The sequence below is a fragment of the Nelumbo lutea genome, chromosome 8 (assembly GCF_056320005.1).
Source record: "Nelumbo lutea isolate HS-2025 chromosome 8, American lotus-T2T, whole genome shotgun sequence".
In the NCBI taxonomy this organism is placed as follows: Eukaryota; Viridiplantae; Streptophyta; class Magnoliopsida; order Proteales; family Nelumbonaceae; genus Nelumbo; species Nelumbo lutea.
Window position 1 is genome coordinate 11,945,503 of NC_142691.1, and position 17,322 is coordinate 11,962,824.

At 41.3% G+C, this 17,322-nt stretch overlaps 1 protein-coding gene across 12 annotated transcripts in view; it reads right to left on the minus strand.

Moving 5' to 3' along the window:
- LOC148842743 (uncharacterized) overlaps nt 1–17,322 on the minus strand; it is a 34,822-nt gene that overhangs the window by 4,673 nt on the left and 12,827 nt on the right. For 6 of the 12 annotated variants that reach the window (XM_088956423.1, XM_088956418.1, XM_088956419.1 and 3 more), the window contains 4 exons: nt 2,808–3,473; nt 2,526–2,723; nt 2,302–2,406; nt 2,110–2,199 (listed from right to left, as the gene is read on the minus strand). In XM_088956423.1, coding sequence (XP_088812549.1) covers nt 2,110–2,199; nt 2,302–2,406; nt 2,526–2,723; nt 2,808–3,473 — 1,059 coding nt within the window. The remainder of the gene's footprint in view (nt 1–2,109; nt 2,200–2,301; nt 2,407–2,525; nt 2,724–2,807; nt 3,474–17,322) is intronic. The other 6 variants (XM_088956425.1, XM_088956429.1, XM_088956426.1 and 3 more) reach the window with 2 other exon arrangements.

The window sequence follows — 17,322 nt, forward strand, 5'->3', positions numbered from 1 at the left end:
CTTATTTTGCTAGGATATCAGCAACAGAATTTTGCTCCCTAGGAAGCCAGACCAGCTTCACATTCATAGAGCCTAAGATATCCCTGGCTTCAGCTAAGAAGTGGGCTAGTCTCCAGGGCTCTCCCTTCTCCTGTAACCAAGCTATATTATTTGCAGAATCCCCTTTAATGGTTAAAGAGGATAAACCTAGCCATTTGGCAAAGTGAATTTCTTTGAGTGCAGCCAATACCTCTTCCTTTGGGGCATCTGCCCTCCCAATCGGACCACTGTAAGCCCAGCAAATATTCCCCCTTTCCCCTCGGATTACACGTCCATTTCCTGCTTGACCTGTGGATCCTTGGGCGCTACCATCAAAGTTTAGAGTCATTTCTCCTTCTCTAAGAGCCTGTCTCATAGTCCACTCAGATCTTGGAGAGGAGTGTAGGATTTCTGGAAGGTTGCTGGAGATCATTTAGGGAGAGACCTTTGAACACTTCAGAGTTGATTACCCAAAGGTTGCAGAGATATGTGATGTAGGAAGTTGGATCTTCAACATTTCTAGCTTTATTTTCAAAAGTTCTATTGTTCTTTTCTTCCCAAATGCCCCACAAGACTGCATGGGTCACTGTATTCCAGTAAAATCTTCCTCTTTTTCCTAGCCCTCTGCCTTGCCATTGCCACAAGATGCCCACCACCCTCTCCGGGAACACCCAGCTGTAACCAACTAGATTTAGGAAGAAGTACCAAATCTTCCTAGTGACCGGGCAATGGAGAAGGATGTGATCAGTTGTCTCCCCATCGTCAAGACAAAGAGGACAGTCATGAGGGGAGACACATAATCTACCTTTAAACTTTTTCTGAATCAACTCGGAGGTGTTTATTTTCTTTAAACAGGCTTCCCACACAAAGAAAGAGACTCTACGGAGGGATGTATGATTTCTAGACTTTCTTAGCCAGAAAAGGAGGCCTCTGATCTTGACACTAGAGCCTTGAAAAAGGAGTTAGTGGAGAACTTGCCGGCAGGATTAAGTATCCAGATTCTCTGGTCAGGGGTAGCAAGAGAGATGTAAGCCTCATTAAGAGAGTTTAGCAAACTAGCTATATCAGCAATTTCTATTTCTCTTGAAGGCCTTCTAAGGTTTAGGTTCCAAATTGTTCCCGAGGGTGGGGGTTGAGGCTAGAGGCTACCATGGCTTCTTTGGATTGGGGCAGGTTAAAGATTCTAGGATAGGAGTTAGCAAGGGTGTCCTCTCCCCACCACAAATCAGTCCAAAATTTGATTCTATTTGCGTTCCCCACCTGATATCTAACAGAATCAAAAAAGAGGTCATAGATAGAAGCAATACCTTTCCAAGGGTTAGAGGCTTTGACCCGGTTCAAGTGGACCTTGCTATCCCAACCATTGGCATGTCTCCCATACTTGCTCTTGACGATTTTTGTCCACAACACTTCCATCTCCAAGGGATACCTCCAAAGCCATTTTCCAAGAAGGGCCAAGTTCCTTTCTTTGATATGACCTAGTCCCTCGCTTTTTGAATCAAGTAACTAAGTACATACATCCGCCACCAAAGTGAAGAGTAGTGGGGAGAGAGGGCACCCTTGTCTCAAGCCCCTGTTTGCATTAAAGTATCCAATAGGTTCACCATTAATCAGGACTGAAAACCAAGCAGAGCTTATGCACCCTTTAATCCATCTCATCCACCTTCTACTGAAACCTCTCAGATTTAGAATCTCTAACAAGCAATCCCAATCCACTTTGTCATAGGCCTTTTCAAGGCCCAACTTGATTACCACCCCTGCCTTGCCATTTTCTAGGATTTCCCAAACTGCATCCATCAAATTTAATGAATCTCTTGCTGATTTTTTTTCAGAAAATTAGTATTGTATTAATACCTCTAACACCTTTAGGTTTTTTACAACATGACTTATCCGAATATACCACTTCACATATTTTAGAAGTGTGAACATTACAATATACTCTGAAAGTGTTCATGCAGCATTGGTGTGTCATATCAGATATATATCATCTCCTACATGGGTAGTTGGGTACACTAAGCATGAATCTAGATATATAGGATATTAGGATTCAAGAATACAAAATCACTAGAAATACAAAATTAATGTGCATACCATTGGTCTTGGGGCTTGAACTACTGATGTATCATTGTTCAGGTCAAATGGATTGGTCGATTTCAGTAGGTGTGGAAAAGTTGACACTGACTGTAATACATAATTATTTATAATTAAATGAGAAGCCATTCAATAAGCAAATTAAACAAGGAACTAGATAATCTGAAATATAGTTGTTGATTTGCTACATACCATTGCAGTAGGATATTGCATGCCGTATGCCATGCCACGAGGTGGAGCAGTTTGCCAACCAGAAACTGGTGCAGGAACTGATGAATAGGTTGTAGTAAAGAGGTCCTGTAGAGCATTCAACCTCTATTATTGCAAACAAATAATTTTAAAATCGTACTTACCAAAAAAACCCACAAAAATAAGAAATGAAATAACAATTAAACAATATAAAAGAAATCTATTACCTCTGGAAGTTCTTTTCTTCCACTAGACTTTGTTTCCACATGGGGAGGTTGTGATGTAACCACCGAACTGGTATCTTGGGTTGACGGTGCCTGAGATGGCTGTAGGGTATGGGCACCAGTCAAAGGCACTGGTGCATTTGATTGTACAGAGGGCATATTTGGTAGAGTGGATGTTCGCACAAGTGAAGAACTCCATGGCTACAAAAGTTCAAAGAAAACAACTATAAGAACTACTGTATCTGTGAAAAAACAGGACAGGAAAATACACCTTATATGTCTCACTTGATTGTTTGAAACTTCAGAAACTGATCGAACCAACTGCTGAACAGTAGACTGACTATCATTGGCAGTAAATAAAGAAGGCTGATGTTGCTGCATTCCTGGCCACTGCCCTCCAATCGGAGTAAACATTGATGTCATGCCTCCAGGTGCAGCAGTGGGAGCACTACCACTCACAGATAACATTGATAGGTCGTCAACTGAAACAGCTGCAGGAGAACCACCACTGGGTGATGTTGTTGTCTGACCCAAAGATGCAACTGGATTACCAGCACTTACTGGGAACATGTTGCCTACAGGAACAGTTTTTGGGCCAGCACCACTTGAGGGAAATGTTGGAATATTACCTAAAGGTGGAGCTGCTGGAGCTGACAGTTGTGAGAACACAGATTCTAGAGTGTCTACATTTGAAGGCGGCTGAGACACCTTTTCTTGTGTGGCAAAATCAAAAGAAGCCCAGTTGTCATCAGTGGATGAAATTAGTGGTGGTTGTGTAACAGTTTGACTTGTGGGTGATGTAGTTGATTGTGCTTGTGTTGGTGATACAGCTACTGCTGCATCAAGAGGTAAAGGATCAGCATTGAAATCAATCAAGCTTCCAGAATTTGCCCTTTTAAGTTCAACTGAATTCCCATCAACAGATGCCAGGCTACTGGAAGAAGCAGTCCTCTGCAATCATAACCATTGAAACATTATTTTGGTAAGAAAATAGCAAAATGTAATTATTATCCAAGTAAAAAAGAAGAAGGAATCAAGAAAAGAGAAGAGGAAGAGAGAGAAATTTTGAGGCTCAAAAATTTAGGCTGGTGGTGCTAGTTTATTACTTATACTAGGGTAACAGTGGCTTTACATAATATATAAAATGAGACAAAAAAACCATAATGTCCTTGCAGCACTAATACAAGGATTACAACACTCCCCCTTAAGTTGGGTCATACACATCAATCATGCCTAACTTGTCACATAATTCACTGCGACACAAACTATTCAGCCCTTTTGTGAGGATACCAACAAGCTGTTCTTTTGAATTGACAATAGGGAGTACAAACTTCTTTTTCGAGCTTTTACTTGATGAAGTGTTTATCAACTTCAATGTGTTCGGTCCTGTCATGCAAAACTGGACTAGCAGCTATGTTAATAGCCACCTTATTGTGACAATAAAGTGACATAGGACCATCCACCACAAATTCCAGTTCACCTGGCAAGTTTTTTATCCATAGGATTTCATCAACTCCATGTGACATGGCCTTGTATTCTGCTTCTGCACTGGATCTGGCCAGCACACTTTGCTTTTTGCTCTTCCATGTAACTAAATTACCTTGACTTCCTATCATCAACTGACCCAGCCCAGTCTGCATTCGTGTAGGTTTCTACTCTTATGTGTCCATGCTTTGCAAACAATAAACCCTTCTCTAGATGTTTCTTCAAGTACCTAACCCTCTCTGCAGCCTCAAAATGGGAGGTCCTAGATAAATGTATACACTGACTAGAACCCCTACTGCATAGACAATGTCAGGCTGAGTCTTTGACAAATATAAGAGTCTCTCTGCCAATCTATAGAACTACTTGGCATCAGATACAAACTCACCATCACTATCACTTGCTCTATGGTTCACCTCAATAGGAGTGTCAACTGACTTTACCCCCGACCTGTCAGTATCTTGGAGAAGTCTAGAGTGTACTTAATTTTGACAAGTCATCAATAAAACTGATAAAGTATTTAAAGCCACCCTCAAAAGTCACAGATGTTGGGCTCATACATTAAAATACACAACATGGAAAAGGCCATTTGCTCTTTTATTACTTAAAGAAAATGAGGTCCTACAATGCTTCCTCAGTTGACATGTCTCAACACTAAAAAGTAGAAACTGAAACAAACTTAAAAACAGTGGGAGTAAAATCTTCAAGAACTCAAAGGACAAATGACCAAGGCAGTTATGCCACAAAAAAAATACTTGACTCTTATCGGACTGACTCATGTAATTAGTGGGCTTAAAAGCTACAACACCAACTTTATTCTATAGAACATACAGACCATCAACCATGCTTCCTCTACCAATCATCTTTCCATAGGTCAAATCCATTGGACTGACTCATGTAACTAGTGGACTCAAAAGCTGCAACACCAACTTTATTCTCTAGAACATAGAGACACCAACCATGCTTCCTCTACCAATCATCTTTCCATAGGTCAAATCCTTAACACACAAAAGTGAAGAAAAAATGTTGCACAACAATTCAACGATTTTGTAATACTACTGATGAATAACAAATTTATGAGAAGTTTTAGAACATAAAGAATATTAGTGAGAGCAAGGCCAAGAGGCAGAGATATAGATCCTGACAAGCAATGGTTGAGACAGATCCATCTACTGCTCTTATCCCTACCAAAGAGCAAACTATATGAAAGGAAAATGTTAGACCAACCACTCATATCATTTAAAGCCCCCAAGTCAATGATCCAAGGGGACTCAAGAGCATGGGTGGGCACATGGAAAACAGGAACAATACTACATGTTGTACACGTAGAACAGGTAGGAGTAGAGCCACCACCATCCATCTAAAACAAAGCTCTCCCATACAGAGTCCCTTATGCTCACAGAAAGCATTAATGGTATTCCCCTTTGGATCAGAACCAGTAGAGTGCTCCTGAGAAGAATCAGTGGTCATACTATTCGTGTGAGACTCTTAAGATGTTGCATTGGCTGCATTATACTTCTTGGGGGCTTGCTTCTTGGAGGGTTTTTTTGGTCTTCCGATAAGACTCACAGGTGTGTCTAGGGCGCTGACAATGGGTGCACCACGACCCACAACTTGTCTTTCTCATCACCTTATGGATTCTATGAGATTCATTCTTCTTCACCCCCACTACTTCCACTGTTTATAGCTAAACTATTTGCTCCCCCCAGTAGGATTCATGGCATTTTTCCTATTCGATTCTAATTGGACTAGAGCATGCACTTCTTGTACTCAAGGCAATTCTCTGCTGCCATGGTTTAAAGTATCGTATCATATCTTTTGAAAATGATACGATCCGAAACGCCTGATTCCAGGGGTTTCGGAACCCCAATTTTTTTTTAATTAAAAAAACGTGTTTTTAGCTTCCCAAAAAACCAAACTTCGAAAAAAAACTAAAAAAATAAAGAGTTTCGGGCATTTCTAAGTACTGATACGATATTGCCGAAACGCGTATCATATCGATACTTTGAACCTTGCCTGCTGCCCAAAATCTGAAGCATGATGGGCTCATATACTAGATTCAATCCCAAGAGGAAAGCAAAGACCCTAAACTAAGATACTCATAATCATCATCCAAGCCTTATCCTAACTATATGGGGTTGACTATATGAATCCTATTTTGATAGTCCATTCTGTTAAATTATTGGTGCTTAAATTATTTCTTACTACTATCCATGTCCTTTTTGTCTACCCCTTTCTCTTCTAGCCCCTTTCAACTTGTAACAAATCACTTCTTAGGGGTTAGTAATAGTGACTCAATAGTGTCACTATTGAGTGTTGTTCCAAGTCCACATTGCTTGGGAAAGGTAATGAAGGCCCTGCCTTCTATAAAAGGATAAGCAAGCCAAGCCAAGCCAAGTCTTGGAATTAAATGAGGTCATACCTTTTTTTGTGCCATAGATCCAAAGCCTAGCCAAGCCCGGCCTAGCATGGGCTTGTGCAATATTTTCTTCATGTATACATCATTTAATTTAAAATTTTCTAAATAATTAAATTTTTATTGTACACTTATCATAGGTGCTAAAGCCCACCCAGGCCCAGTCCATGATCACCACTAACTAGAATCAACACCAGGAAGAATAAATTTTTTTTGTACACTTCATGTATACATCAGCACCTTCAATATGTTAAAATCACTCCAACAGCAGTAGGATAAAACACTTTATTCATTACTATCTCTATAGGCCTTACATAGATTCAAAAAGGAGGGTAGGCCAACACTTTTCCCTTGTTTTCTACTACAAAACCAACTAAGAAATGCCACTAACAAAATAGCTAGGAATAGGACAAATACTTGCTGGCTAAGGACTAGGACTTTTGACTTAAAACTAGGAAGAGACAGATCCTACTTTATAACTATAATGTTACCCTACTAGCATAAATTTAACTAGCCAAACATAACTCCTAAACTAATTAGGAAACAAATTGATGCAGGACCCACCTAAAAAGTAGCTAATTGTATTATCCTATATTTTTTTCGAAGATAATTGATAAAATAAACTTTATTACGGAAAAAAGAAAGAGAGGATACAACAGGGTGATAAGAAATCACCTAGCAAAAAGACCGACCCTAACATCCTATATCAATTTGGGAGATTAATGAAGTTCATCAAATTTTAAAAGTTTAGAGAGGAAGGAATTCAAGCAAAGTTCTAATGTTAAATAAAAGGTTATAAATTATAAGCAATCTTACAAAGTAAATGGGGTTGAGAGCATTTTTATTTCAAAAAGGGATGCAGAAGATTCAATTGGTTGTTGCTATGGCATGCCATCCAATTAAAATTTCGAACACCAAGGACTCAATTAGAACAACAAATTTCAATTTTCTACATCCTCATCCTTCTTCTGGCTAGAATTGAAATTTGGGTTTCGCTAGGAATCTCAAAGAGTCAGAAATCCCCTTCGTGTCTAACTTGTTGAGAGTCTTGGAGTCTGTAGTCCTTGTTGATGATGGGAGAGATGCTCAGTGGTAGTCCCTTAACCCTGATGGGAAATTTTCTTGTAAGTCTTGTTTTTTAACTCCCTTATTTCCACTCCCTCTCCCCCACCTTGCCTATAAAAGAAATTTGGTGCTTCCCTAATCCTCCGAAGGTCAGTGCATTTTGCCAGGAAATGTTCCATGGGTGCATTAATACTTGTGTTTTTTTATATTATTAATACTTGTGATTTGCTACAATGGAAAGGACCAAATTGGGCCTTGCCCCCCAATTGGTGCTTCATGTATAAATTGAATGGTGAGACTGCCTTCCACCTCTTAATTCCTGCCTTTTTGTTTGTTGTATTTGGGCCCATTTGGTCACCCCTTGTGGTTGGTTGGAAGAAGTTGAACTTTGATGGTAGTAGTGTGGGTAACTCGAGCTCATCAGGTATTGGAGGGTTATAGGGATGATGGTGCCATTATTTGTGCATTGTTTTTAGGCCCAATTGAGCAAGGTGACTCAGTGAAAGCAGAATTTATGGCAGCAGTTTACAGGGTAGAGAAGGCCAAAGAACTGGGAATTGGTAATTTGATCATTGAAGGTGACTCGAAGATAGTTGTGGGATGGTTGGACAAAAGTGAGAGGGTGACTTAGCAGCTTAGGAATGAGTACAGGTGCTTTAAATGGCTGTCAAAAGACATGAACTTGCAAGCTCGTTTGGTTAGAAGATCTGCCAAGAGTTTGGCAGATAGTTTAGCTAAGCAAGGGGTTCAAAGACATCATATGTCAGGCATGCCAATTGCTCACAACTTCTTGCTGTATTTTAATTCCTTTAATGTGGTTGCTGATCAAAAAAAATTACACTTGAAAAAATTAAAACAACAAATACCAACCAAAGTGTTAGAATTGTTAGAAGTAGTTAACAGGGGCAGTATTGTCTTTTTCATGTTATTCTTTCTCTCTTATATCTGCTGTAACTTTCCTAAGGGTATTGTAGTCATTTCAGCTTTAGTAAAATGCTAATACAACCTGGGTCGACAGTAAGGAGAAGTGAACAGATTTCTCATTTCTAGTATTCCCTCTTTTCTTCTCCTTTTCTTCTCTTTCCTTTCCCTTTCTCTTCCTATCTTCTTCTCTTTCTTTCTTCTATCCTTTTCTTCACCTTTTCTTACTTTAAAGTTGGAACATGGTATCAGAGCCTTGAGGTCGACTGTACTGTTTATGGCACTGTTCACGTCTCAACTTTTTGTGCCCCTAGGAATAGAGAATATTCTCTATTCAGGAGATTCAAGCAGATCTCTAAAGATATGATGATCCAAATAAGATGGATTAGGAGGTCTGCAAACAGTTTGGCTGATGGTCTGGCAAAGCAAGGAACTCAAAGACACTCTATGTTCTGGGCAATTCTGTAAATAGTGAATAGTTTCTGGGTGGGCTTTGTTTTTGTGCCCACAAATCTTTGTTGTACCTCTTTCTTAATCTAATGAATCAATTTTGTGTTGCTGATCAAAAAAAATATTTTCTATTCTTTGTTGGAAAGGAAAAGGACTTAAGAGGACTGATCGCCCACTTGGAAAAGAGGCTTTAATGCCTTAAGTTGCAGTGTTGTGTGAGTTGGTGGTGTTTTTTCTAAAAGCCCTCTATTCGGCAGTTCGAAGAGGGCAGCTTTGTGATGTTTCAAGTTGTGAGGTAGGTGCTCCTCAATGTGTGGTGATTTTGTGTGGTTTGTATTGTGGTGACACCTTGTGGTAAGTGTGCAATCTTTTCCAACTTTTTCTAAAGTAGAGGGCTGATGATTCTTGGTGTTTTTCCTAAAGAAAAAGGTGTGTTACAGTAGTTGCATACCAGCTCTTTGACAGTTTGCCTAAGTGACAAATCAGTGATCTCCTCTCACTCATGGCTTCACCAAATGGTAGCACTAAACCTACAGTAGTTGTGCAATCAGATTTCATAACTTCTCAATTAACTACAGTGAAACTCAATGGTACTAATTATATCCCATGGGCCAAGTCGGTTGAGGCATCTCTCATTGCAAGAGGCAAGTTGAAGTACATCAAGGAAGGTCCATTGAAAAGTCAATCAGAAGGGTACAATAAATGGGTACAAGAGAATGCCCACATTATGACATCACTTTAGAATAGTATGGAGAATCACATTAGTGTAAACCTTATGTTTCTAGACACGGCCAAGGAGATTTGGGACCATGCCAAGCAATTGTTCTCTAGACAAGACAATGTCACAAGAATTTACTAATTGTACCAAGACTATTTTCATTTCAACAAGGGGATAAAATTGTTGAAGAATACTAAGCTTCTCTAAAAAGCTTAAGGAATGAGCTAAATGTTTATCAACCCCTACCACTGGTTTGAAGACTCAATAAGAACAACGAGAACACCTAGATGTAGCAAGAGTTTTATCTAGGTTGAAGTCTGAATTTGAACTAGTGAGGGCCCAAATCTTAGGGAACAGTGATCTTCCATCCTTGTCTGAGGTTTTCTCTCGCATAAGGAGAGCCTCAAATCCACATAGTGATCATCCCCCACCTTCAAAGAGATTAGCCATGGTGGTTCCCAAAGGAGATTTTCCTGGTAGACATGTGTGTGGTAAAGGTGGAGGACATGTGAGGGGTTTTGGTTATGGGCCCAGAGGTGCACGAGGAGGTGGTAGAGAGTTTGGTGGTGCAAGGGGTGGTGGTGGTCATAGTGGTAGTGGCCATGGTTCAGCCCGTGAGTGCTCACATTGTGGACGAGAAGGTCACACAGTCAACTTTTGTTATGATCCTTATGGCCCTCCATCTTCTTGGGCTAACCAAGCAATGGTGGAAGGTGATTTTGGGAGTCTTAGTGTGACTGAAGATGCTCCTACTTCCAATGTTGATAAGGATAAAGACACAATTTCTTTCTCACGTGAGTATGAAAAGCTTCGCCAATCTGCCTCTTCTAGTTCTGCCACAGCTACACTTGTGAAGTCAGGTGCTGCTTGGCTCCTCGATATGTTTGTATCCTTGTCACCACCTTCTACCTCTCACACTGTTACCTTAGCTGATGGTTCTTCTTCTGCTATTACTAGTACCAGTAATGTGTCTCTTGGTTCTGACCTTAGTTTATACTCGGTTTTTTATGTTCCTAAGTTTCCCTTTAGTCTCCTATCTGTAAGTAAGCTTACTCAAACCCATCATTGTTCAGGAACATTTTATCCTTCATACTGTGTCTTTCAGGATCTCAAGACAAAGAAGACAATTGGTGGCAGTCGTGAAGTTGGAGGATTGTACTACTTGGATGTGGCAGTCGTGAAGTTGGAGGATTGTACTACTTGGATGACCATGGTCCTCAGAAGGCTCTTCATTCCTCTCTTACACCACATTAGTGGCACTGTCGTCTTAATCATCCTTCTCTACATGTTTTGAAAAAGCAAGTCTCAACCTTGGAGTCTATAACTCAGCTAGATTGTGAGTCACGTCAATTTAGTAAACATCATAGAGTGTCTTTTGTTCCTAGGGATGATAAGAGAGTCCCGAGTCCTTTTGCTTTAGTCCACTCAAATGTTTAGGGTCCTAGTCGTGTGTCATCTTATAATGGATTCAGATATTTTGTAACATTTATTGATGACTATTCAAGAATGGCATGGATTTACTTAATGAAAGATCGTTCAGAATTGTTCTCTATTTTTCTATCTTTCATGCTAAGATAAAGAATCAATTTGGTGTATGCATTAAAGTGTTTCGTTTAAATAATGCCAAGGAATACTTTCATAATAATTTTCATTCTTATTTTGACTCCCATGGTATTATACATCAGTCCTCATGTTCACATACTCCTCAGAAAAATGGTGTGGCCAAAATAAAAAATCGCTATGTGATTGAAACTGCTCGGGCCTTGTTGATTCAAATGTCAGTTCCTAAAATCTATTGGAGTGATGCAGTTCTCACCTCTTGTTTTCTCATAAACTGTATGCCTTCTTCAGTCCTAGATGGCGAGTCACCTTTCTCTATCTTGTTTCCTTCCACCTCGCCTTTCTCTCTTTCTCCTCGTGTGTTTGGTTGTGTGTGTTTTGTTCACAAATTGGGTCCAAGCCATGATAAACTTGACTCCATAGCTATTAGATATGTTTTTCTTGGTTACTCTCGTACTCAAAAAGGTTACAAATGTTATGATCTTGTGTTATGGAAAGCTTTTGTTGCTCCAGATGTTACCTTCTTTGAGAGTTTACCCTATTTCTCTAGATGTGAACCTCCTCCTTCTATTCTTCTTCCCTCTAAATCTGGTGGTCTTTTTTTTTTTTTTTGATAAATAACAGAAACTTTTATTAATATATATCAAGAGAAAAAGATACAAGAGGGGTAAAAGCTCTTAACCCTCCCAATAAGTACATTTCAGTTTACAATATTGCCCAAAAAAAGTTGACTTTTCCCACCCCTTGTTTGGCCAATGAATCTACCAAGGAATTGGCACTCCTCTTAGTCCATTGAAACTTGACTTCCATGTTTTGAGTGAATTGTCTAACTTTCTTTTTCTCATTCAGAAATTTACACAAACTAACATCGTCCTTCTGCAGCCAATTGATAGCCAGCTTAGAATCACCTTCCACCATCAGTTTTCTGATATTCAACTCTTGGGCCCTTTTTACCCCTTCTAGAACAGCCAATGTTTCAGCTCTAAGAGAATCCCTCTGTTACGGGCCCGCGCATAGGATCTCGTCACAGGTCGGTCCGTGAGGAGAACCTCTTGCTTCCCCTTGCGCCTTCCCTTGCGTGCAAACCCTATTGTGGAAAACCGAATGGGTGATTTGTCCAAGAGACCACCCGAACTCTCCTCACTCTTCTCTTGACTGGAAACTGAATACTTTATCCCAAATCACACCTCCTTAAATAGGAGATTACAAGAGGAGACTCCTTACTCCATTCGACTAAGCTAGGACAATCCAACTTTAAATCAAACTCCTACTTCTAACAGACTTCTAACAGAACTCAGTTCTTATCTCTAATAGATAAGTAAGAATAGAACTAGATAAATAAGAACAGAACTCCTACTTCTAACAGACTTCTAACAGACTTCTAACAGAACTCAGTTCCTATCTCTAATAGATAAGTAAGAACAGAACTAGATAAGTAAGAACAGAACTGGAATAAGTAAACTATTGGCGAGCTGGCAAGAAGAGCTGATGTGGCAAGATAAGCTGCTATGTGGGCCCCCTCACTGTTGCTGCCGGCGGTAGTAATTCTTCCCACGAATGCATCCACAACATTACTCCCCTCTTGGACTACGAGCTTGTCCTCAAGCTCGAATTCAGGATGGGTGTCGGAAAACACCGTCAAAGGAACCCCAGATAGGTGGAATGACTCTGCCCTCCTGAATCGGGTTCCAATGAAGGGGGTTCATCCTCATCTTCCTCTTGTTTCACCAAGAGGCAGAAAAGTCTCTTACACTTGTGCCCTGCTGAGTAGAGTTCATCGCAATTAAAACATTGCCCCCTCGCCCTGCGTTCTGCCATCTCAGCCCTGGACAAGTGCTTAATAGGGGGTGTAACGACGCTGCTCCCCACACTGGATGCTGATCTAGAATTGGTGCTCGTCTGTGGCTTCCGTTCTTGGCTGGCTGCTGGATATGGAGCCATTCTGAGTGGTTCCGGGGATGCCCATGCTGATGGAGGTCGCCCCATACTGAAGGTTCCGTGGCTGAGTTGTAGTTTGCGTTCAGAGACGCGTGCTAGGTTCATGGTTGTGACCAGGTTGGGAGGGTGTTGCATCTCCACGTCCACTCTTAGGGGTTCTGCTAGCCCCGCAGTGAACATATCGACTTGCTGATCTGCGCAAACCGAGGTTGCTCTAGCGAGAAGGGTTTGGAAATGGCGTTGGTATTCTGCCACGGTTCCAATTTTCTTGAGGTTGATTAACTCGCCCAGCGGGTTGCTTGTCAACGGTGGTCCAAACGTGAGGAGACAATATGATTTAAACTGCCCCCAACTGAGCCCTGGTTCTTCTTGCTCCAGTCGGTAGAACCAGAGCCGCGCCTCTTCTGATAGGTGGAAGGCGGCCAGACTGACCTTATCTTTGTCATCAGTGCGCTGATTACGGAAGAACTGTTCGCAGCGATACAGCCATCCTAACGGGTCTTCGGTGCCGTTGTAAGATGGGAATTCCAGCCGGCTATACTTGGGAATAACTGTGGCTGTCGGGGCAGCGATCTGCTATTCGTTGGACGTCTCTGCCCAGTCCGGACGGCGACTGTTTGTGGTGGCGGTTCCCTCAGAACTTCTGTCCTTGTTGGAGAGGAATGCTTCCAGCAGGCATCGCAGCTCCCGGACATCATCCTTGACTTCACGAACCTCCATGTTGGTTTCTGCGAGCCTATGTTTCAGTTCATGGACCCTGGAAGACAACGGCTCATGTTCCCCCATGACGGTAGGCTCTGATACCAGAATGTTATGGGCCCGCGCGTAGAATCTCGTCACGGATCGGTCCACGGGGAGAACCTCTTGCTTCCCCTTGCGCCTTCCCTTGCGTGCAGACCCTATTGTGGAAAACCGAATGGGTGATTTGTCCAAGAGACCACCCAAACTCTCCTCACTCTTCTCTTGACTGGAAACTGAATACTTTATTCCCAAATCACACCTCCTTAAATAGGAGATTACAAGAGGAGACTCCTTACTCCATTCGACTAAGCTAGGACAATCCAACTTTAAATCAAACTCCTACTTCTAACAGACTTCTAACAGAACTCGGTTCTTATCTCTAATAGATAAGTAAGAACAGAACTCGGTTCTTCTCTCTAATAGATAAGTAAGAACAGAACTCCTACTTCTAACAGAACTCAGTTCCTATCTCTAATAGATAAGTAAGAACAGAACTAGATAAGTAAGAAAAGAACTGGAATCAGTAAACTATTTGTGAGATGGCAAGAAGACCTGACGTGGCAAGATAAGTTGTTGTGTGGGCCCCCCTCACTGCTGCTGCCGGCGGCGGTAATTCTTCCCACGAATGCATCCACAACACCCTCCATCCAATAGAAGCAGAATACGTGGCAATAATTCGACCTTCTTCATCCCTGTAAGCTCCCCCTATACCTGATGGGCCTAGATTTCCCTCGATGCTACCATCGAAGTTCAGTTTAGTGAACCCCAAAGCTGGAGGAGACCAAATTGGGTTAAATGAAATCTTTATTGGAGCTGACCAAGCCACTTATTTCCACTTGATGATGTCGCCTTTTGAATAATTTTCGAAGAGCTTCATAGTCTTAGCCCAATGAGCCACCCTTATAGAAATTAGTTCAATGATGGCACCCTTATTTCTTTCTTTCCCATGAAAGGTCCTTTGATTCCTTTCCTCCTAGATTGTCCAACAGATAGCTGCTCTTACACATCTCCATAGAATTTTCCCTCTCTTCTTTACCCCCTAACTGAAGTAGAATGGAACAAGCTTTGTACATTTGAGGGAGGGGTCCACCTGCAACCAAAAAGAGAGAAAAACCAACACCAGATTTCTGAAATAAATGGGCAAGATATCAGTAAGTGATGACAATTCTCACCATTCTCCTTACAAAGGATGCACCAGTGCGGAGATAAACACCAATTAGGCGTTTTTCTTTGAAGTAGGTCACAAGTGTTACACTTTTCTAAGAAGGCTTCCCAGCAAAAAGCACAAATCCTAGGAGGGATTGGTCTACCCCAAACTTCCAAAATTGGGAAGGGGAGTCCAAAAACAGGTGAGGAATGAGTCATCTCTTTGAAAAAGGAAGAGCACGAGAAGACACCCGAAGGAGAAGGGACCCAAATCCTACTATCCCTCCAAGAGGGGTCAATACCCACCTCATCTAGGATTTTGAGCAAGTCAGAAATAAGGTTAAGTTCAGAGTCTCTAAGGGCCCTTCTAAAACCTAAGTTCCAATCAATAGTTGAATTATAAGTGGTCAGAAAAGTGGAGACTAGCTCATTTTTAAATCGTGAAAGGGAATACAAAGAAGGGAAAAGCTCTTTCAACAGTGTGTTTCCCACCCAAACATGATCCCAAATTTTCACAAGGTTACTAGAGCAAAGGTCATACCTGATTAGAGGAAGGAAAGAAGTAAGGCATGAATGGATTTCCAAGGAAAAGCTCTTGTAGCCCTAAATGATACTCCGTATCCCATCCATTCGTCGCTTGCCCATGAATACTTAAAGACAACTTGAGCCCACAATTTATCCCTCTCCAAAGTCAATCTCCAAAGCCATTTCCCCCATAGAGCTTCATTCTTTTTCTGCAAATTACCTAAAGCAAGCCCATCATCACTTTTGGTTTTAGTAACTATACCCCACTTGACTCTATGATCTCTTTTCTCCTCTCCCGGTTCCCATAAGAAATCTCTCATTAACTTTTCCAAGGTTCCACATACTCCCTCAGACATTTTAAACATAGACAGAAAGTAAACAGGCAAGTTAACCAATGTTGACTTGATTAAAGTTATCCTACCTCCCTTGGAAAGGTAATTTTTCTTCCAAGATGGTTACTCTAGACGTGATAGACAACCAGAATTGTCACCAGTAGTTGATCCAGCTCCAACTTCTGGCATGCCACCGAAGTCTTTGTCGTTAACAAATCCACCATCCTCAGATCTTAATCTTCCTATTGCTCTTCATAAAGGTAAGCATACTTGCGCAGATCACCCCTTTCTCGGTATGTCTCCTTTGCTCACTTGTCTCCTTCACATCAACGTCTCCTTTCCCTTCTGTCCTCTGCTTCTCTGCCATGTTCTCTACAGGAAGCCCTCCCATCTCCTAACTGGAAGAAGGCAATGGATGAAGAATTTCATGCTCTTCAGTCCAATAATACTTGGGATCTCACTTCCTTACCACATGGGAAGCAGGTTATTGGTTGTCAATGGGTATATACGGTTAACACTATCAAGATGGCAGTATTGAGCAGTTCAAAGCTCAACTTGTTGCAAAGGGGTATACTCAGGCCTATGGTGTAGACTATTCAGAAACCTTCTCTCCTGTGGCTAAAATAGGTTCGGTACAAGTGCTCATTTCTTTAGTTGCCCACTTTGGTTAGCCCTTATTTCAGCTTGATGTCAAAAATATGTTTCTCCATGGTGATCTTCAAGAGGAGGTATATATGGAGCAACCTCCTGGGTATGTTGCTCAGGGGGGAGTTAGGAAAGGTTGTCGATTGAAGAAGGCTATCTATGGGCTGCAGCAATCAATGCAGGCATGGTTCGATCATTTTAGTAGTGTGGTGCAAGATTTTGGCTTGAAACAATGCAGTGTTGATCACTTTGTGTTTAGTAGAGTCTTGTCATCTAGGAAGATCATTCTCACAGTGTATGTTGATGATATTGTTCTCACTAGCAATGGTACACGTGGAATTGATGAGTTGAAACAATTCTTACAGCAACACTTTCAAACTAAAAATCTAGGAACCTTTAAGTACTTTCTTGGAATTGAGGTAGCTCGATCTGCGTGGGGAATTTCTTTGTCCCAAAGAAAGTATGCTTTAGATATGTTGGATGAAACTAGGTTGTTAGGATCCAAGCCAATTGAAACTCCCATGTGAAGATGACTGATAGTCAAGGGGGGGCATTATAAGATCCTACAAGGTATCGGAGACTAGTAGGCAAGCTGATTTATCTTACCAACACTAGGCCTGACACCTCCTTTAGTGTTGGAGTCCTTAGTCAATTCATGCAAAATCCAACAACTGCTCATTGGGATGCTGTTATGAGGATGTTGAAGTATCTAAAGGGTGCTCCTGGTCGAGGGCTTTTGTATAAGAAAGGGGGAGATATGTCTCCGATAGGGTACTTAGATGTAGATTGGGCAGGGTCTCCAATGGACAGGAAGTCTACTCTAGGTTATTGTACTTTCTTGTGTGGAAATCTCGTTACTTG